Source organism: Parus major, chromosome 15, assembly GCF_001522545.3.
Source record: "Parus major isolate Abel chromosome 15, Parus_major1.1, whole genome shotgun sequence".
Lineage (NCBI taxonomy): Eukaryota > Metazoa > Chordata > Aves > Passeriformes > Paridae > Parus > Parus major.
Genome location: NC_031784.1, coordinates 10,555,592 through 10,578,305, shown reverse-complemented (window position 1 = coordinate 10,578,305; position 22,714 = coordinate 10,555,592). Strand labels below are relative to the sequence as shown.

Sequence of the window (22,714 nt, the reverse complement as noted above, 5' to 3'; positions counted from 1 at the left end):
GTTGCAAGTTGAAAAGATTGTTTTGTTTATTTGAAGTGCTTAAATCTGGTCACTCACTTTGATTTGTGTTTTGTTGCTCACTACATACATTACATGAAAATGTGAACTGAAACAGATGGTGAAGGATCAGCATTTAGACTTCCAGCATGTAAAATTTCCTGGAAAGCTGAGTCTTCTACTATGGCCTCAGCAGCCTGTGTTCAAAACCACATCATGTTTGTTTTATAGTAGCTCCTGGATGCCAGGCATATATTAAGTTGTTCTGAGCCTGCTGCTGCATGGACATCCCCTATGAGCCCAGCAGTTGTGTTTTTTTCCTAAAAGAATTAATCTGTTAATTCCCTAATCCTTGGGGAAATTATTTTAAGTTAATGTCAGAACTGGAGAGCATTGTTTCTGTGGACTCAGGATTCATCCCAAAGTGTCTGTTCACACTTTTCAAAGCAATTCTGTTAAAGATGGGAAGAAGAGAAGTTAACCTGGCTTGCTTTGTGTTTTCCTTTCTATCCATGTGGTTGGAACTGTCATGATTTTTACTAACCCCTGAAAAATCTGATGTGGCTGCTCCTGTCAGGGCTGGCGTTTTGTCTGGGTTCAGTTTATGCTGGTAAAGATGTAATTTGACTCTGCTCTGACATTTAATGAATATTGAAGGAAAAACAACTTTTCAGAAGTGCATCTCTGCTCTGCTGTGTTGCAGTTTCTCTAGCCTAAAACACACATTAAAGAAGTACAGCTTGAATTAATGAAATGAGATGTATATTTAGAATGACTGGTGCAAATTAGTGGATGACCTGAAACAGGAGAGAACTTACTTTCCTGTGTAATGTTATCTCAATGCCTTTACTAGAAATTTGCTTTTTAAAAGGCAAACATTTTGTCCAGTAAAATTAATCTTTTGGTTTTGTTTGGGATTTCCAGTAGTTATTAAACCTGGTTATCCCTGGGCTCACAGAATATTAGACTTACCCTGTGTGTTGTCTGGTGCTGGATGTGGGGTGTATGTTTCAGTTCTGTGTTTGTAGAAAATGATACATAATGAAATGACAATATCTCTCTGATAAAACTAGTTCAGTTTTCAAGTGGGTATAATTTGATGCTGGTCAAATGGAGATTTCATTTGGTCCCATACTTCAGTTTGTCCAAAATGTGATGTAGTATTGATGACATGACAGCTGCTGTTAAGAAAATTTGCTGTTAATAAGCATTTCAGTGTTTGGAGGCTCAGCTCAGCATGTGAGATGGCTCTAATAATCTCTGAACATTATCATTTAATTAAACCTCTACTGTTTAGAGTGAGTACAAAAGAGCAGTAGGACATGTTCTCCTTCTTTTTCTTGTTTCTCAAGACTGAAAAGAGCATACTGGATAATACATTTGGAACTGGTCCATGTGGTTTTTGTGTTCTTTGGGTTTTGGTATGCTTCCCCAGAAAAAGCCCAGTGGGTGAAACTTTGAAGAAGAACTGCCGCTTCTTATGTTGTCACTAGTGTTCCTGTGACTATGGAGATGTTAATTGGAAAAAGAAAGTGGATTTGAGGGGGAAATTGGATCAGTTTACAGTTTGGTGTTGGGGAAGAGTGTAAGCTCCCCTATTGTGAGTAACACAATTTTAGGTTGTTTTAATCTCATAGTTCTCCCATTTGGTGTTTCCTTTTGCCTATGAGCTGGCTTCTCCTCTTACTGTGTATTTTTCTAGACTAACTAAACTCAGTTCCTATCTCTCCTAGTCATCTTAGAAACTCTTCTGCCCTCATCCCAGTGACAGGCTAATAATTCTGCTCACACTGAAACTAAATTCATACCTGAGCCTGCCTTCCCCCTCAGCAGTCCTCTCTCCCTTCTGTGCTGGATGGATGGTGTGCTCTTACACCACACAACTCAAAAAAATGAAAATTAAGAGAACACCTCAGGAAAAAAAGGCATCTATCCAAATTATTGGCATTAGTAGACTCACTAGTATGAGGAAATCATAATGCTCATAATGTAAAACCCTAATTGACTTCTGTAGTAAATCATATGCAGTTTTAACAAGTTAATTGCATTAGAGTCTGTTTATGTGCATTTAGTGCCGTGCTAACAATTGAAGCTGAAGTTCTGTTTCCTGCTTCATGATACCCTGAGTCACCCAGCCTTTGGCACAGATACCTTGCATTGGCTGGCTGTATTTGTGTGTAGTGTCTCATTTGGTGCTTTATGCTCAGAAATTTTCTTCCTCTAATAAACACACATTTGCTTGTTTGTGTTGTCCTTCTGTGCTAAGTAAAATAGTAATTTCTTCCCATTGATTAAGAGATTTTGTAGAGTGTGTCCTGTGCTTGTAGGTGTGAGTTGCATCAGAACAGGAGGAAATTCCCAGTTTTAAACTTAATTTCCCCTTTTACTGCCTCAGTTGTAACTGAACTAAGCATGGGAATCGTGGTGTGTTCAAATACGCCTTTGTGTATTCTCTCTGGGTGGGATCCATTCAGCAGTGAAAAGCTGCTCTTTGACATATTGGTAATGTAGATCCTAATTTATTTCCTGTTTAAAGGAGTTTAGTTTTTCTAAAGAGGTTTCCTTGCATTTACTTTTCAAAAAGCAAATTTTTTTAATTTTTTTTTATTTTTTATTTTAGAATTCTGTTTCTGGTTTTGTGAATAGCAATGCATTATTCTTAAAAAATGAAGTACTGGAACTACAAAATATTACGGGTGTGAGATTTTACTTCAACCTTTTCATTCTAGCTCCATGGAAGGTTTGGTTTTTTTGCTTTTGTTGTTTTGTTGGTTTTTGTTTTTAATTCCTTGCTTCTGAGATAGCAAAGCAGTAGGGGTGTTTCAGTCAGTGCCTCTGCTTCAAGGAAGAAAGGAAACGTACCTTTACATTTTCTGGATTCATTGCTGGTGGTTCCTTGACCTACTTGAAGCTCATTTTTGCCCCACCAGCACTTTTTTTCTTGTATTATCAGGAATAATAGTAATAATACTTTCTGCTTTCTACTTTTTGTGCCTTTTGATCATATTTGTATGTTTGGAAAAGAGACCAGTTCAACTTAGTTTGACTTCTGAGCCTGTGTCTGCAAAGTAACCTGATACTCTTGTAGAGCTTTGGGTCTATTACAGACCCAAGTGGCTTCTTGTAGTTCTTGACAGGAACAAGTGTAGAGCTGAAGTCTTCCTGTGCCACTTTTCTAAATTTAGAAAAAGTTAAAATCCGAGTGTCACAGTTTGAAAATATTCAAAAGTAAGGCTATACCAAATTTTATGAGCTTGTTTGAATGCTCTTTGTTTGAGAAAGTTGGATTTGCTTCTGTTTGTTTATTTTTCCTTTAGTGAAAACATAATTTATTGTGTGTGTAGACAGTGTTACAGAACACACTGTCAGAGGTGGTACATGAATTGTTTGGCAATAACTTGCAAAATAAATATGACTCTTAATTGTGGGGCAGAGATGAGATATTTGCTCACCACTGTCTTCCAGGTCTATATGGAGCAGCACTGAGGACTGTGACAAATATTTAACTCTAAATACAGAAACTCCCACGTTTTATCAACTTACAGTGTAGAGTCCTCTGCGATCTGTTGGCTGAATGTAGAACTTGTGGTGTGGCAGCTGCATTTACAGCGTTGAGTCATGAGAGCAATTCCCTGTCGGTGCTGGCTCTGCGGTGCTTCTAATCCTGCCCCAGCGGGTCTGTGCGGGCAGCACCCTCTGAGCCTGCCTGGCTGGGCTGGGCTGAGCTGAGCTGGGCTGGGCTGAGCTGAGCTGGGCTGGGCTGGGCTGGGGTGAGCTGGGCTGAGCTGAGCTGGGCTGGGCTGGGGTGAGCTGAGTTGGGCTGGGATGGGCTGGGCTGGGCTGGGCTGGGCTGGGGTGAGCTGAGCTGAACTGAGCTGGGGCTGGCAGCAGCAGCTGCTGGTCACTGACATCTCATCTCCTGTGTCGCTTGGATGAGGCTTTGTCAAGGACTGGGGGTTTCTGTGTGAGAGGCTGGAACTCTCGTTCTTCAAGGGAAATGTGTTTTACTGTAAACTGGAAGTGGGGAGCTTCCTTCTGTTTTATGTCACTATAGTAATTCTAATGAAGTTCTCTGTTAAATATAAAAGGACTTACAGAGATCAAAATATAGATGGGAGCCTAGGGTGAAGATTCTGGGGAAGTTTTTACTTTTTTCCTGTAATTAAAATAAGTGCCATAAAATGAAAACAAACACAGCAGCCTTCTGTGTAATGCAGAGCTGTATCACCAAGTGACTGAAAACTCCAGGTTTGGAGTATTTTAGGATTTATATCCCATATATGACTGGGATATAAATTGATACCTTTATAACCCAAAGAGGTCTTAGCCATCAAAATTGCAGAAGACTTTGCTGTGCCAAGGATAACTGACATTTCCATATGGCCCTTTCTGAAACACAATGTTATTTGGATCATGATGAGGCTGTCTAGCATAAATCTGTAGATAGCTTGCACAGTGGTACTTTGTAGACTTAAATTACAGTAACCAACCCTTGATTTGCCTCTTTCCCTGATGTAAAAAAGGGCTATTTTTTGAAATTCATAAGTTGAAAGTGGTAATTTAGATAGAAGAGCTGTTTCAGCAAGTCTTTGGGGTAGGCTAAATATTGGACTGACCTTCGTGGAGTTCACTGGTCTGTTGGAATCTGAAAATTTACATAAATATACTTGTGGCTCTGGCAAGAAAGGATTATGTGTAACAGATCTTGATTTGACCTCCTCTCTTCTCCCTCCTTCCAGTCCTCCTCTCGATTATTTGTGGGAGGTGGAAAGAGTTTTCTAGATGAGGAAAGTCTTCCTGTGTGGTCAGTTCTTTCTTGTGGCTAAGCTCCGACTCTCTTGCTTTGTCAGATGTCTTCTCATAGATATATTTATGTGCATTGCCATAGTTACATATATCTTATTCTGATATTTGCTGATTTTAATTCTTCCACAAAAACATTGTATTCATACTTTTGTTTGGCAGTTTTTGTGGTACTACAGCAAAATTTGAATCTATCCTCTGCAGTAAACTGAAGTCTTTTGTAAAGCAAAAAACTGTGAAGACAGTTAAAGACAATACAGTTTCTTTAATTAGTTCAGCAAATGGGTTTTATATTTTTTTTCTCATCCTCAAACATCTTTTAAACAAACTGATAGTTTGGCTCTTGCAAATGCAGTATGGCTACTTCTTGCACCTCATTGAATACCCCGTTTGTTGGTGGTGCTGGGTTTATTGTTAGTGAATGGCCAGTGCCTCGAGGTGCTGTAGTGTGGTGGGGCTGTGCTGCTGGAGCAAAGCTGAGTGCAGTTTAATAGTGAAAAACAAATCTGAAAAGACTGAAATAGCACAAATGTTATAAAGTGTTATCATATATTGCAGCAACTACAGTACTTGTTTTGAAAATTAATTAAAGCAGTGCTTACTCCCACATGGAAGGTTGGTTACAGGAAGGATTACATGTGTGTGTATTGCCATGTGCTTAGTGAGATCCTACTGTAAGCTGTTCCCAAAAGGATTTTAGTCCCTCCTTATCCATGGCCACATCTTGATTCCTTTCCTCTTTGCCTCACAACCTGCAGATTGTGCAGCTGCTGGCCTGGATGAAAACTGCATCCACAAAAACTGGGCTGCGTTTTTCTTCTTCTTTTTTTCTTCTTCTCCTGTTCATGAATAAGTTTGAGTACCAAACCCCAAGCTAATTGAAATGGCAAGTATTTGAAAAAAGCAAGTTTTTTTGGCAAAACTCTTAATGCCACTGAAGTCAGAGGTGAGTAAACTGAACTTGATACAATTTGCAGTGGAGCCTGTTAGGCTTTTCTTGCTTCAGCCTTTCGATTTTCAAACCAACACAGGCAAATCCTTTCTTAGGCTGGAGTCCTTCAGATTTAATTGTCAGGAAGGGGTGAAAGTAACAGTAGTTTTAGGAAATAGAGTTAGGGCTGTGCCTTGGCTCAGCAGATTGCTGGGGCTGGTCTGTAGTAGGATGCCAGTGTTCTAGAAGAAGTTGCTTGATATGATGCAGCTCAATTAAACATGACACAATTAAAATACAAAATCAAGTAAAACATTTGCTCCTAACATGCTCTGTATCTTGATATCAAATGTGTTTTTCCACATATTCTTGTTCAGTTTAACTCATTGAAATGATACTCCTTCTTCAGTGGAAGTCCTCTATTGCAGACATCATTGTATAGATGTTCTTTTCACATTTTCAAAATACCTGGTGATACAATTTCAAAATCTTACTCTTGGAGAGGATTCCTTGGCTGGTGGCCACATGTAGGGCAGCAAAAGCATGCCCTGCTTTTCATGACTCCTTGTTTTTCCTTATTTTGAGAAAGAAATAAAGGAAGGAAGGTTCCCAGATCTTTTTTCGTTCATCAGGTTTAGAGCAAAACTTTCAACCAATCAAAATCAACCAACCAACCCTCCTCCATAACATAAGCAACGTCAAAAAAGTATATTTTGTGTGTGTGTGTTTACCTAAGAGGTAAAAATTGTATATCCAGACTCCCATTCCAGTGTGAAATAAAAAAAGGCAGTGTTTTCTGTGACAACAACGTCAAAGACAATCAATATGGTTTTTGGATATTTATTTTGCTTCTGGTTACTTCATACTCAGATGTGTGTGTCCAATAGAACTTATTTGAAGCTGTACTGGTTAATTTTTCTCCATTAACTGCCAATTGCAAATTTTGCTCCCAAATATCCTGTTTACTGTGGTTCCACTGGAACATCAGGAGCTGAAAATACTTTTGAGGTATGTGGGCACTATCCTGTGTATTCCTTCCCTGGAATAATGCTCCTTTGAACGAGTAAAGTATTGTTACGCTTCCATGCAGGGACTGGAAGTTGTTCTCCCATTCCTGCGAGGAAACGAGTGCTCCTCGCAAGCTGAATGTGAAATCTGGAAATCTTCCAGAAGCTGTAATTCCTAAGCACTGTGAAACATGTAATTCTTTGTTCTGTTGGCAAACAGTCAGGTGAACCAGAGGAGTAGCTTGCAGAATGTTTTTAACAGAAAATATTTTTTTTTCAAGACTGTGTCTCCCGAAGCTTTACTGGATTCTTCAATTTCCTCTCAAAGTGAGCTCAGAGGAGTGTTTGCTCTTAGCAATTTAGTTGGGAGCTTAGAATTTGGTTTTGCAGAGATAATTTAGGAAAACAGCTTTCTGGAAAGGATAGAAGTAATTGGGATTTAAAATTGTATGCGTAGAAAAAAAAATAATAATGTATATATATATGCATGGTATTTAATAGTGTGAAAATATTGTTCTGGGACCTCTGCCTGGTAAACAGCAGAGCTGTTCTCTGGTTACAGCTTGAAATGCCTGCCTGAGCCCTAGAGTCTGTGTATGAAAGTCTGGTTTTAGTGGGACATTTCACATGACTCTTTTCTCTTTTTACTTCTTTTGTTTTGTTTCACTTTAAACTTGTTTTAAGTTTATTTTCTGACATAACCCACGTTTCCATGAATTAATCATACTTAGCATTCCTTATCTGCACATGACAATGAGATGAAATTGTAAACTTACTTCAGAAAACAAGCTATTCCTTTAACGTGAGTGAAGCCATAGCAATTTGCTTGCTTTTCCTATGAATCACACTAAAGAATGGAATAGTGTTGAGATATGTTTACAGCTGTGGGTGCAATGACTTCACACTTAAAATTATACCTTTAACTGTTACACTCAGATTTAACTTTGGTTTGGCAGCAAGCCTAATGGAGGCTCTTAAATATGTATATATCTTACACATGTAAGGCAGCTGAAAGAGGCTTTTTAGTCATACCCTTGACCTGGAATCCAGTAGAGGAAAAAAGTAGTATTGGTTTTACCTATGGAGTGAGTCCACCCCCCAGCCAAAATGAGTATTTGTGCAATTAACTGTAATTGATCTTCACATCCATGGCAGTGCTCTCCTTTCATGTGCCCCAGGACTGTGCTCTGGAGTCCTTGAGTTTAATTTGTGTTCTTAATAAATAACTCTACAGTGGCAACTCACAAATGCCAGGTACTGGAGCATCAGAAGTGAATTGCTCTTAGCAATAAATTGCCCTAATCACTGAGTTACCACACATTCTTTTTAAGGAATAAAATAGTAGAATGTTTTAAATGTTTACAAAGCAGGTAGATTCAGGAAAATGTTTTCCTCATGACGGGCACATTCTTACATGATCCAAAAAAAGCCACAGGCATTGGGTCAGTGCAGCAGTGTGAAGGTGAATGTTGTTTTCTATGTGGAGTTAATAGTTCTAAAAACCTGGTGTGGGGCAGAGGAAGTGCAAAAATACTCTTCAACTTGCCTTGAGTTTACCAATTGCTATTTCTTGACTTTCTGTTTTTCTGTTGCTAAGACAATCATTGATGGAATAAACACACTAAGAAAGCTTTGAAATACACAAAACCCTTGGAGGGAAGAGAGTGGAAACTTTCTTCATCCTTGATTTTGACACTGAACACCAGATTTCCAGCAGAAGTTGATTGATTTGATTTGGTTTGGTGGCTTTTTTGGTGTTTTGTTGGGGTTTTTTTCTGTTTCCCTTTGGAAGAGTTCCCATCAGCTGAGATGGGAGCCTCACAGTGAATGTGTACCCTCAGCAAGTTCTGAGAATGAATGCTGAGTGCAGAGCAGGGAGGGAGAGGGAGAGGAAGGTGCTCTATTGTCACTGCTGATGCTGGTACCTACCTGTGAGGAATTTTCTTTTGAAGAGAATTGGGATGCATGTTTTGTTGGGCATGGCTTATTGTCACTGGCTTAACGTCTTACCTTGTGAGGAGACAGTGGACATTTGATTACAAGGGTGGTATTTGAAATGCAGGTGAAGAGGACCATATTGATTGGGTAAATAGTCATGGTTTAACGTGGGCTGAAGAATATTTGAAGTTTTGTGTGGTCACTTCTCAAGCAGCCACATCTTTCAGAAACTGAAATATGTGAGTGAATTCATATATGGATTCATTTTACCCCAGATGTGGCCAGTACGAAAAGCTCTCTGTGAGTTTTGAAAAGGACTTTTATATAGAAGAAAACTTGTGGACTAAAATTGTAGTCAGAAATACTTAGATTACATGTCAAGAAAGTCCCTTAATTTCACCAGTTATATTTTAAACAAGTGATAAGGTAAACACCTGTCATGACTGTTTCTCCCCAGAGATCAGTGAATTAAATTATCTCCTTGCATTCCCAGTGTGAATTTGCAATTCTGTGATGTCTCCAAGTTGTAGATTTGGTCCCATTAAACACAGCAAAAGCTCTTCTATTTTAATCCATCTGTACTCAAGCCTATCTAGTATGCTCACCATCCTTTTACAGTCTTGTTTTCCTTAATCTTGTGAACTTGTGGATGTTTTGATCACTGATAAAGAAAAATATGTGATGAAATGCAATCTCTCTTCATGTGGGCTTTAGTGAACTTGGTTCATCTGCTGCACTTTCCAAGTCATTGTGATTTATTTGTTGCTCAGTTGTTTGCATTCTTGTACAGTAAATATGCAGAGAAGGTTTGTCTTGCTGCTGCTACAGCAGCTTTTGTATGAGAATGATGCATGGCCAAGGCCTTCAGCGTGCATTGCTATGGAAACTTCAGGGCATGGGCCTCTCATTCCCCCCTTGGCAGAATTCTTCACAATAATTTCCCTTGTACCTGGAAGTTGGGAGTGATATTTGCTACTGAAACATCGATGGGCTGAGTATTTATGATCATGAATTTAGTAGGCATCTTGTGCAAACAAAAAGGGGTTTTTATTCCAATTACATAAAACTTCCCTGATATCTTGAGCAATAATTTTGGGGTACTTAAGCTAATGCTGCTACTGAAAAGCCTTTTCTCTTTAATTTTATGTCCAGAGATGGGCCAGATCAGCAGTCTGAATCACTTGAGAAACTTTCCCATTTGTTCTTTATTATTATTATCCAGGCAGGCAGGTTCCTCAGTCTGGTTATGTGTGGTTTTGCAGATGGTTCTGCAGAGGTGAGATGAAGAAGAACAGGTGATTGGAGAAGGTGAGAAGTTGCTTTTGTAATGGCTGTGTTGGCTTGTGATCATTTCAGATTGCCCATGACAGGCTGTGTAGAGGGCAGTGCTCTGCAATGTCATCTGGAGACACCTTCAGTTCCTAGTTTGGGTCTTCACTGAACAAAGTGAGTTCCAATTTCTTATTGAGGGCAAAAAGAATCACCAGACTTTGCCTAAGGGTTCCTTCTGCAGGTTTGGAAGGACTGTTATCCAGTCATATCTTGCATATCTTGTGGTGATAAGGAGGAACTGAAACATGAAAACCAGTGCTTATATTGACTGGGTGATTTTCTTGAGTGGAAATGCAAAGGAAAAAAAACTCAAAAGGTACATAATAGGAAAACAGTAGGCAGAGACCTTGTAGGGTAAATGTCCACAAGGATAGGTATTATCTTCATTAGGTATATAGACCTTGGACCTGGAGGGACAGGGGAAAGGAGCTTGACCTGCAGCTGCTGATTCAGAGAAAAGAGCTTGCAAGCGTCTCCAGTGTAGTGCCATTACTGTTGTTGTGGCAGCTTTCATTAGCTGGTTACCACCTTCCCTAGCTGGGGATGAAGTGGGTCTCTGTTCCCTTGGGAATACAGAAGTTATTCATTTTTTCCCAGAAGAGAGGAGAGTGCTGCTTGGAACGCCAGCTCAGAGTGGTGTGGTGTATTCTGCATGGTTAGTGCTGGGAGTGTGGTGTGTCACAGCGGCTGGGCATCCCTGGAATTGTTCTCTAGGTGAAGGTCTATGGAGCAGTCTGTGCCAGGCTGGAGAGCTCGCTGCTGGGATTGTTGTAGGGACAATGCTCTCACTGTGAGGCTGTGGGGTGGACACACAGAATATGTTATGGAACAGTGCTCGCTGTGTCTCTGGCTTGGCATGCCTTAGCAGGCTCTGTGTTGTGAGCACTTGCCCATGGAGCTGCCAGAAATAGATGCCTAATGGCAGAGAATTTATGAAAATTGATCTCAGCCATGTAAAGATGCTGGGGCAGAGTGAGATCTCAGGTTGAAGAGGAAATGATGATGAAGTCGCCTCTCAGGAGCTGACTGAGAAACTGGTCTTAAGGCACCAGTGTGCTTGGTTTTATTAAGTACTAGGGTATAATAATTAGTTACTTGTTATTTATCTAAGTAAGAATCTGATAGCTTTATTAGTAATAATTCTTCAACCAGCTTCCTTACATGGATGTTGAGTTTCAGGTGTGGTAGTGCAAGAATCCTGAAAAATGTACTTCCTTGGGAAAACCAGTGTTGTCTTTGTATTTTGAGCAGCGTCCTGCACATATGCTAGAGTTTGGAAATGAGTTGGGAGTTGTTCTTGTAACACACAGGTGAACTGCACTGAAGTCAGTCTTCAAAGCAGCCTTTAGCATGGCCTTATCCAGTATTGGTTTTCAGATTGAGGATGAAGAATAATATTTTCTTTGTAGATTGTTGTGTTGTAAGTACCAAGAATTGCATCTAAAATCAGTATTTAAGTCAAAGTACAGCTGTGCACAAGCTTGTTTCAGGTATTTTCTGTGCATAAGTTTCTATTACTTGTTCCAAGATTGAAGGGTTTTACAGAAATACCATGTTAGAAGGAAGCTGGTTTCATTTTTATATGTTCAGTGGAAGGCTGGTTAAATGTGACTGCAGTTTCTGAAAACTGTCATTGGTGTGGATTCTGGTTTTGTCTGATGCCATTTGAGAAGAACCTGGTACTGATGCTGTTTGGCTGTGAGAGTATATATGAACTTGAATACTTGAAATATGCCTATAGGAGAATCCCATTATGTACATGTGGAATCTGTTGGACTTGTAGAAGGTTATTTAAATCTCAGTTAAAATTACAAATTGGTTTGCAAGACACTGTCATTTTGAATAATATTAAAAACTTGGCAGTAATCTTACTTTTTGATTCTTTCATGTGACAGTCATTTGCTTATTACCTCTAACCTAGATTAATGTATTAGGAAGTATTTATTTGGGATCAAGGATATTTAGTCTCTTAACCAACTGTGCATCCAGTCAGTGGTTAGGATTTTAGGAAGCAGTTCTGGTTTCAGGTCTTGTGCAATACTTTAAATAATGTAGGGAAATTTAATGTTTAAAATATGTGAGGTTTTATTACAATGAGATTCACTTTGGCATTGTAAAATTATTCTTCAAGTTTGCTTGTGGGTTACTTGTGTTGGAAACTTTGGATGGAATCTGGACATGCCCGAGCTGCTCTCTTGGTTCAGCCTGTCACACTCAGTGTGTTTTGCCTTGTTTTTTTTCCCAGCTGCCTCAGGAAGAAGGAAAGTGTGACTGTATCTCCCTGGCCCTGTTTGCTGGAATATTAGTGAATATGTAATTCCCTCAGACCATTATCCTGGTAGCAACACTGATCTTTTAGGTTGTTACAGGATCTCTATGGGGAGTGGTCAGGAAATATCACTGGTCTGTGATGAGTTTCTAATTATTCTGTTGCACTTTCCTTGTGTGGAATGGAAGGGCTGTAATTCTCATTTCTGCCTTGCACAGAATCAGCAGGTTGCTGTCCTGAGCACCACTGCAGCCTGTCAGCTGGGCTGGGATGTGTTAGATCATTGTTTAACATGGGTTTGCATTTCTTTAGGTTCTTTCATCAAACCAGAGTTTTCCATCAACCAGTTTCATCAAACCAAACTCTCAGTTTTAATACAAAACTTATGAATTATGCACGGGGCTGATCCATGTATCATCTCTATTTTATCTGGTTTATGAATCTTTTTAACATTTTCAGTGTTGTTTTGATTAATGTTTAAAATTATGATGAAATGGCATTTTAATTATCATAGCCTCCAGCGTTGTCACTGAATGAAGAATTATACAGAAAACATTGTTCATCTCAAAAGTATTTGCTGACTTGTGAAGATAAAATTTTATGAACATAAGTTAATAAAATTCAGTGCATAACCCTGACCATGTTTAATCCATTCTAAAATACCATTCATTTTGTTTTTCTCATAGCTGTGGAGTTTGAGTATTCTTTTAATAGATGTGTTCCACTATTTATTCTCAAATCCAAACAATACAAAGCTTTCTTTTTGCACAAGGCTGGATCAGGGAATGCTTCCCTCTGAAATCAGAATTAGAAACAAGACATAAACCCAATGTGCTTGTCCTCAGGCTGCTTCCTTTGGTGTGAGTTTAGCTTTAACCATGGCATGAAAATAATGTGCAGTGAACTATATTGTGTATAACCTGAACATTTATATGGGCACTGGTTGTAAGTGCTGAGTTATTATGTTGTATGAGTTTGCAATTCACTATATTGATCTTCATGGATGCTTTTTAGGCCTCTGTTCCACAGCCTGGTAACTAAAGGTCATACATACAAAGAAAATTTGATACTTAAAAGCTTAAGATTCTCTTTATGTGTTGGCCAACATTATGAGCAAATAAGATGCCTGTTTTTCACTTTTAGTGGAGATATGTGGAAGTTATTCATGGTAATTACCCAGAGTAGTTTCTAATTTCTTAAAAGCTTATTGCAACAAGTATATAATTTCATCTAAAAGAGGCAGTCTGTCAGTGATGTTTAATGCTGAATTTCTGTAGTAGAAGATTCACATTTCTGTTTATATATTAAAAGAAAGTATTTTGAATTGTGTGTCTGGTGGTTTGGTAATTATCTCTAAATTGCTTTTGAATTGGGAATGGGATGAGTGTTTCTTAAACTCTCTCGTATCTTCAATTTTTATTTGCTTAGTGATACTTAATTTGGAACAATCATGTAATTCAATTATCTTTGTTCCATATCCATAGCCTTGCTGAAATTAGGCATTTTAGTTGGTTTCAGAAATATTCAGTTAGGTCTTTTGTAGGATAAGACTAATGCAATTAACATTGAGTATTATTCTTGTTCTTTTCTATTACTTTAGCACAAGTTATGGAAAACCTGTTGGGAGTTGCAGAGTGACTCCCAGAGCCTCTCCTTGCCTGCTGTGTCCCCTCCAGCACGGAGGCCTGTGCTAATGTTCATATTTCCATGCTTTAGACACAGAGTGTTACCTTAGGAAACCAATCAGATAAAGCTGGGTTTAAGCTTCCTGCTGAAATGTCCATCAGTAATCCTGCATTGCCTGATCTGCAAGATGGAATAAGGAATTGATTGTGTGGGGTTTAATAAATGCATGTTGCTGCTTGTTGTGAGGTTTGGGCTTTGGTTTTTTGGGCTTTCCTAGCCAACTAAATGAGCCTTGACTGCCATATTTCCACTTTGAAGATGTAAGAAATGTTGTGGAAAACAGGTTACTGATTTTACGTGCAGAGTTTTGCAGTAGCTGCAATTGAAGCAATTTTAATGAGTTTGAGGGACAAAAAGCCCTGAATCTGGTGAGTTCAGAATAAATTACCACAAGGCTTTTGAATTGTCCTTTGGTGGTTGTACAGGTTTTTCATGCTGCAGCCTTGAATATAATAAGTTAATTCACAAGCTACAGGTTTTGCGTTCTAGATGAGACAAGAACTTCAGAGGCAGCTGCCGTGATTTGTCATCCAGTTCTCTATTTCTGTTAAAATATGGAAAAGAATTAGCAAACAGCATTGGAGAAATGGACATTTCACAATGACAAACCTGCCTTCTTTTTCATAATTCCAGGGCATATTCCCTTGTGGATTCCAGTCAAGTGTCTACCTTCCTGATTTCTATTCTCCTCATAGTCTACGGCAGTTTCAGGTAAGATTTTTTTTTTCAAGGTTCTGTAAAGTTTTTTTCAAGAAAAAATATTGCAAGTGACTGAATACAGTTTATGGCTTTTTGTTTCATTGTACCTTTGTCAGACACAGCCAATGTAAAAAAACTATTTGCTTCTGAGAAGGAAATGGAAAAGGAAGAAATAATACTGAGCTGGCATTTCTGAAAGATGTCATTGTTTGTCATGGTACAAGTACATATAACTTAAAAGTCAGTCCTTGAGGACAGCTCAGTAAAATCCTATTTTAGAGAGTAGAAAAGGATTGTTGAGACAGATAGAAGGTAATGTTCTCAACAGCAGAATTTTCTATACATTAGCCAGTGGTGGTAGATTGAGAATGCTCTCCTGTGATTTCAAACCTGTCCCGTGGAACAGCGATCTCCGGGTCCCACTGTGTTTGCTCGAGTGGCAGTAACAGCTTCCTACAGAAGTGGGAAACACTGTCAGTGTTGGATTCCAGCAAAGCATCTGAGAACTGCTGCAGGATGAGTTTAAGTCTTCAAAAATCAAGTTTTCCTCATTTTAGGAGACTTGAGTGTAGTTTAGAGTAAACACAGTTATCCTTTTTGACTTGCATGCTGTATTATACAGTTTGTTTTATTGTAGTGGCACCTAAGGAATGAGGCTCACACTGACATATTAAAACAATATAATCACAATATGGAAGTATTATTTTTTTATACTCAAATACAGCACGTTTTTCTTTCTGCTTTTTGAAGAACATTGCTTCATTTCACAGCTCTGATAAAAAAGCCTTATACTCACTGCAAAGTTTCAGAACTGCTATGAGTATTCCTGAAATAGATGATGGCTGTGCTCATCCATATGATGTAAGCTGCAGCTGTTTTAGGTTAAGAGGTTTTATATCACTACTGTAAGTTAATAAAGTCATATAATGAAAGAGCCAATTTTTGTACAAGAGCTGTCTGTTGTTGTTAGCGAGCGTTAGATAACAGCACTGCTGGTGAAATTAAAATAGAAGGCTGTAGGAAAACAAAATCTAGAGGTGATCAGAATAAAAAGGTAATCAAAGATTGTATTTGTTTAGTTTTTCCTTGAAGTTTTGAGTCAGATTAGCATATAGTTGAGGGACTAATTAGATTTTAACTATTTGAATTTATGCAGTTGTTTAAAAAGGACTTAGGCATCTGGCTGCAAGAAGCCATAGCATTTATTAAAATTCAATTATGAAAACCTACTGCAATATAAAACAGCAGGAATGTGTGAACTTAAATTGCTTGTCTTTCTTGGAGCTCTTTGTCCTTCAAAATTTTCCCTGCTGTTTGCTATCCTATTCCTATTGGTACCTACACATGCTCTTAGCATTTTGTCATATAGTTCATGTTTAAAACTACTCACCTAGCGAGGACTGCAAACTCCAGAGCAGTCTGACTCACTGGATGGAGTAGTGGGATGGTGATGGGTACAAATCCATGGAGGAAATGTCCTGTTGTAGTCTTTTGCCTTTGCCTGTATCCTAGGTCTGTAACCCACCATGGGAGTTACAGACCAAAGAGGGGTCCCAGAGTTTTAAAATTACTTCCCTGATTAATTTCCTATATGTGGTTTCTTCAGCAGGTTTCTGAGCTGAAGCCCACAGCTGTGCTGGGGACTTGGACAAACTGATTCTCTTTGATCAGTGAGCGAGGTCAAAAGCAGTTTTTTATGGAAAATTGTGCAGTGGTGTTAACAAAGGGGTGTGAAATACAATTAAGTTATTTAAGAAATTGAAGTGTGGTAGTAAGTTGCAAAATTATATTCATCTGGAAATTCTTAAAGTAGTAAAATGAAAACTTCTGGCAAAGCAGATGAATTTTCTTAGGAGACTGATGTGCTGGAAAGGTTAAAGTTACAGTTTAGGGTGCTCATTCCCATCTGTCAGCAGTGGTGTGTTCATCTGGATTTGAGTGCTCATCTCCTGCAGAGCTGTTGTAAGGCAAGAAAAAAATAGCACTCCTTATTTAACCTTTGTGTTGCAGAAGGTGGCTTTGGTTTCTGATTTTCAACTGAAAAGAAGCAGGTAGAGTTATTGTAGTATTAATGGCAAGTGGCTGAAACAGAAGTGCGGTAATAGGATCAGAAAGAATTGGGTGGGTGAGTTATTAGGATAAAATCTACGTGTGTGGTGGATCTAATCTAAGGCAGGCGGCATCAGGGAACAAAGGAAAGTCTTGGTCCACTGTCCTTATTAATAAAAGTAGCATTTGTCCAAAACAAATGAAAAAATCCTAATCCCCCCAGCATACTCAGAAGAATGTCTAATAAATAGTGAGCAAAGCCCAGAACCAGAACAAAGTGCAGTGATAGAGTTGAGTTCCCCTTCTCTAACTGTGCATGAACGAGCATTTCCTGCCTGCATTTGTGCCGGGTCAGGAGTTTTAGCTTCCAGCCCTTCTGAACGTTTCTCATGCACATTCTGACTGCTCTCAGTCCTGGAACTTGACATGCTTTTATTATTGGCTGCCAAAGGGGCAAGTCTAATCCTTTAAACCATTAGGAGCTGTAAACTGGAGCATGCAAGTAGATGTGTTCGTTGTGGATTTTTAAAGACGTGAGCTCAGCTTGAAACAGGTTGTCTCCAAGGGCAAGACAGCCACCTATTCTTGTCCAAATGCTTCTCTGTGACTTAAATGTTTGGGTTACTTTGCAGGTAACAGCTAAATCTGTTTCTATCCTATCACAGATAGAGCCCAGACATGGGCTCTCAGCTTATGTAAAGCCAGATTTAACCTAGAATCTACCTGTTCAAATACCTGCTTTTGAGCCAAACCAAGAAGTGTGGGATGACCCTGGGGCCTTTTGTCTCCAGGCTTTGGGTATCCACAGTGTGCGTGTGAGTAGAAAGTAGCTCATGGTGAGCCCAGAGTGTCCTGTGAACATGGTGTGCTGAGGGTTGCCTTTCCAGCCTGGCATTCCCATGCTCCCAGAGCTCTCTGATGGGTGGCTAGAGCAAGAGGCAACATCTCAATAAATTGCATCTGTCTATAGACAGATCCTTTCGTTCCTGTTGTCTCTGTTGTTTGATAGTAATATCTCCTGCAGGGTTTCCCGAGGCATTTCTGCAGTGATCCACAGTTGAATCTGAGGTTTGCAGGCAGTGCCCTGCCAGCAGCTTACTCATTTTACTCATTCCTTTGGCCTCAGCGTAACCCTCGGAGGGGCTCCCTGTGGGAGGGTGACTCCTTGCTTTGAAACCCTGCTCTGGAAATGCATCCAGCTCTGAGGACCCACAGAAGAAACAATGGAGCAGTTCAGTGCCCCAGGGGAGATGCTGACTCAACATTCCCTTTGGGATCCCAGGAGAAACTTGAACAAAACAGAAAATGTTTCCCAGCTTGCCATATCTCTATAGCCCAGTAGTTCTGAGTTTATCTTGTTTTACAGTATGATTTTTAACTTTCTTGGAAGGTGTTTCAGTGATCGCTTCTCAATTTTTTTTAATATGTTAGTGATAATTTGTGGCAGAGGGAAGAGCTAAATCATAAAACAGTTGGAGATTATTCAGAGGTTGGCTTGGAAGAGCAGCTGTGTTGTTAAGTGAAAGTAATTTCCTAATTTATGCTTACTTTGGAGGCAGGGATATTTATAGGTAATAATAATTGCTGACACTATGGCAATGAAAAGAGAGGGGCTGAGGTTGTTTATGAGCAGTAGATCTAATAGGTTTTATTTCCAGTTTTCTCTGCTGATAGCAATCCCTTAAGTTATGAGTTGCCTGATGCCACTGGGAAAATGATGGTGTGAGGTTCTTGCTAAACTGTGCTAATTCAGAGGGGAACAAAATGCTGCACTGAGAAAAGAATTATCTTGTTTGCCTGAGTCTTGGACCAAGTCCTGGAGAGCTGTCAGCCTCCTCCCAGATCTTTATAGCCTGAGAGGAAAATTATAAAGCTACAATGCATAATGAGGAAAAAGGGAGTGTGAGTGAAGGATGGAGGCACTCCAAATAAAGGGCAGAGCAAAGAGATCCTTAGAACAAGCTAAGAACAACAGATTAATTTGTTAGAATTTTAGTGTTCCCCATTGCCTCTGTGTATTTTCCATAACTCTTTAGCTGATGATCCTTGATCTGTGTAGAAGCATTGTGGGTCTGAGGTGGAAGCTTCCTCATGTTTTGCCTGAGACAAAAAAGCTGCTTTAATCTCATAACACTGTTGGGGAGCACTTGCTTAATAGAAGCAAAGAAAACAAACCAGTTCTGTGCTGGAAGAGCCTTTTTCTTGGCTTTGTTTTATGGAGTGAAGCTGCTTAACCTCTGTCTTTAATACACCACGTGTGTCTTTATCCTATAGACCTGATTGTGCCTAATTCCAGGTTCTGGGACTGCAGCACAGACTTGCTCACCTGTGCACTGCAGGAGATGATCAATGCACTGCAATAAAATATCTGTGACACCTCTAGAATAGTTTAGAAGACCGTGGTGTATTTATTACTGGTCAGATAAATGAATAGCATTTGTTTGCTTTATGTAACTGAGCTAAGCTAAACTTGAAAAGAAGTTTAATGCCTGTTGACCTGGAAGTATTTATTGAAATACTTGGATGCTGCTGTAGGCTTAAGACAGGAGCTGTACAGTGGGAGATGCACAGTGCTTCTGGTGGTTCTCTGTAGCTTGTTTGAATAAATCAATATGCAGCTAAATTTGGAATACCTTACATGCATCAGAATGAGAAACTGTCATGGTAAACTTGATTGCTGGTATTTTTGCTAAAAAGCACATCAAATTTAACAATAGAAATTATTGCTGGTCAAAACAGACCTTAAGTGAAATTCCCCCTTTTCAGAAAGTTATGTCAAATGTGTTACAATATAATCTGGAAGTTGTATCAATGGGAAGGACTGTGGCAAAAGGAGTAGAATACTGTGCTAAATTGGAACTTTTAAAGTGTTTATATCAACATGAAAAGATGAATTAATGACAGCTGACCTGGGTACTCAGGGGAGTGTTGTCAGCTCCTATGGACTAATAGAAGTGTGTATCAATTTGTACTATTTATTCAGAGTTTCCTCTAGTCATCTGTTCTGTGCATGTAAAATGTATATCTGGTTATTTTCTAGGCTTTGCTGTATTTTTTTCAGTGAACTAAGAACTTACATTAAGCAGACACTTAAAAGCTAGTTTGGGTCATTCATAACAACATTTTGAGGAAGGAAATATTATTGTCTTAAAAATGAAACCTGATAGTCAGATTTGAATGAAAAGGAACAAAAATGAGAACTTGGAAAGAGTTCAAATTCCCAAGAGAATTGAAATACTCATTGTGCTTCCATTGTGTTCTGCACTTCCCAGAAATCAGGTAACAGCAAACAGCAGCACAGATATTTCACACTCCCCAGTGTAGACATTGTGGTGACCGATGTCACTGTCAGAATCTGGGATGTGGGGCCTCATTTGGAACTAAGCACTTGAGTTATTTTAATTTCCCACTGTGTCTGGTGGTGTTTCTAATAACCAGCATTCCAGGGCTTTTCCAGGGGGAGGCTGCTGTGGCAGTGGCAATGAGACTGCAGCTGATGAGCCTAAACAGGAGTTTGGAACTCATCTGTCACATTTGCTTTGTTCCCTGCAGGTCTCTGAACATGGACTTTGAGAATCAAGACAAAGAGAAAGACAACAGCAGCGCCGCTGGGTCTTTTAATGGCAACAGCACCAATAACAGTAAGGGTCAGCTTTACTCCTTACCCTGTTTGCTCCACCTCAGTGCTGCACCTCCTGTTTCACCTGTGTGTGTGTGTGAGCTGCTGCATTGCAGATTCACCTGATCCCAGGCTGTGTCTGGGACTCCCCACTCGCTGTGCTCTGACACTGCTGTCCAGGGTCACACCCATGGAAGCTGAATTTAAAACATCAACATAACATTTCCATGAGGCATAAAAATTGCACGTGGCACAATTTGTCAGGTTTGACTGGAAATGGAAACAGCTTTACTTTTAGTAAAGCCACCCCACAGTTAGGAGAAGGGATTTTAATTCCTTTTTGCCTGGAGCTCATTGCTGTGGTGTGTTGGCCAGTCTGTAAGCAGGGAGAGATCGGGGGTGCACTCACAAGTCCCTAAGGAGGACTCACCTTATCAGTAGAGAAGCTGAAGCAGAGAGTTCACATGGCTCTGGGCAGCAACAAATATGTGTCTGCACACTGTCTATTCAGAGTGGGATTAACATGTCAGCTCCTGCATGGTGACTGTCCCTTCTGTACTCTATAAATAGGTCCCAGGCAGCTTGGCCATCTGACATGCACAGCTTTGCAGGTAAAAATATGGAACTGATCAGTTAGAGTGGAACACGGTGTGCACAGGGGATTGCAGATTCATGCTTGAGTTTAACGTAAGGCGATTGGTAATCCCTTATTTTGAGAAAAGGCTCTAGAATGAAATAGTTTCCCAGAGTATAGAAGACAGGAGTGAGAAGCCCTGTGCATGAAACCCTGAATGCTAAGCTTGTTTTGTTTAAAGCAAGAAGTGTAGCTTTAAAATGATAAATGAAATAACATAGGTTGTATGTGTCTCTTGCTGGTTTTGTCTTTTCTAATGTAGACTCTTGCAATTTAAATAGTTGTCAGAGCACTGCTTCTGTTGGCAGCACAGAGCAGAGAGGTTGCTGTGCTTGGTGATACAGCAATGAGCATTTGAGGCTTTTGGCATCTGGGAAGGAAGAGAAGACAGTCTGGGGCTGGGGAATAAGCACATTAAGGGGATTAGCTGTCAAAATGATCAGAAATGAAATGAAGAACTCTGACATTTAATGCTGCAGGCACTAATTCCCAGATGCCAAGGTGGTGTGTAGTGTGTCATTTCTGGATTTTTGTTTTGTTCAGTTTTTCCCCTGGGAAGTTGAAGGGCATGTGAATAAATGTGCTTTCTCAGAGCAGGAGGGATCAGATCTAAGTCATAGATTAGAATTTCTGTGTCTTCACACTGTCTTCACTGGACTATCTACATAGCACTTTACCTTAATGGACCAGACCTCAGCAATGTAGAAATCCCAAGTGACTGAGTCCTGCTTTTTATTTTTAAAATTTATTGTGCTACTTAAGTTTAAAAGTAATAGATCATGACATGTACTAATAAATTGCATGACCATGTGCAAGAGTCATGACTTCCATGCTTTTTGTTAAGCTTTTCTTTTATGAAAATGGTTGAATATTTATAACAAATACTAAGTCGTAGTTGAGTGTATTTCATGTGTGTTTGATGTTTTTAAACATAATCAGATACATTGGTAATTGAGTTATACAGGTGCCCTGTTACTGATGTGACTTGCCACTCTTGATAGGAAAAAGTAAAATAAGACACATTTTCACACAGAACCTCAATCTGTGTGTATTTTTACTTGCCTGGATACGTCTCACAACCTTATCCTTCAAATCCTGGGATAGGTAAAACCCCCTTCATAGAGCAGTGTTTAATTATTTTGGGATAACACAGTTGGTGTCAAGCTGCTTTTACATCTCTTCTAGGTGTTAGTCTTGTATTGTTTTCTGTTGGTCACTTACCAAGTGATTACTTCAGATGTTTCCTATTGTTACTTTAGTTTTCCACATGTAGAAGTGTATCTTGTATTTTTAATTGGGTTGCTGCATATGCCTTTTTTCCCCCCCAGAGATCAAATGTAGATATAGCTACAGAGAGTGGTTAAGTCTTGGGGTTAGGTGGGCTTCTAATTTTGCTGGTAATTCTGAAAAGTCAGAAATACAGCAAAAGTTGTCCTGTCCCATGGTTAACATCCCCAGTAGTTACACTGGTGAGATGAGGGAAGTACTAAAGAATAAAATAACTCAGTATCTCTGCCCTGTTGAAAATTACTGCCAGCAATTAAATGTGAGCCTGAATTCATGTTGGTTTTTAGCAAAAAGGCAATTACAGTGCACTTCACTGTCTTGGTGGTTTCATAAACAGGTAAATGTCTTGGGTATTTTTTGAAAACTGTCCTTTATTGTTTGGCTTGATATTATCTCATTACTGCAGCCTGTGATGAAATTTAAGAGCTTGGTGGCCTTCACCCAAGTGGAATTTGAAGCTGTG

The 22,714-nt window shown here is 39.4% G+C and overlaps 1 protein-coding gene across 3 annotated transcripts in view; it reads left to right on the top strand.

Moving 5' to 3' along the window:
* SPPL3 (signal peptide peptidase like 3) overlaps positions 1-22,714 on the top strand; it is a 61,996-nt gene that overhangs the window by 23,871 nt on the left and 15,411 nt on the right. For 2 of the 3 annotated variants that reach the window (XM_015643605.2, XM_033518140.1), the window contains exons 2-3: positions 14,597-14,674; positions 20,264-20,358. In XM_015643605.2, the coding sequence (XP_015499091.1) occupies positions 14,597-14,674; positions 20,264-20,358 (173 nt within the window). The remainder of the gene's footprint in view (positions 1-14,596; positions 14,675-20,263; positions 20,359-22,714) is intronic. The other variant, XM_015643606.2, reaches the window with a different exon arrangement.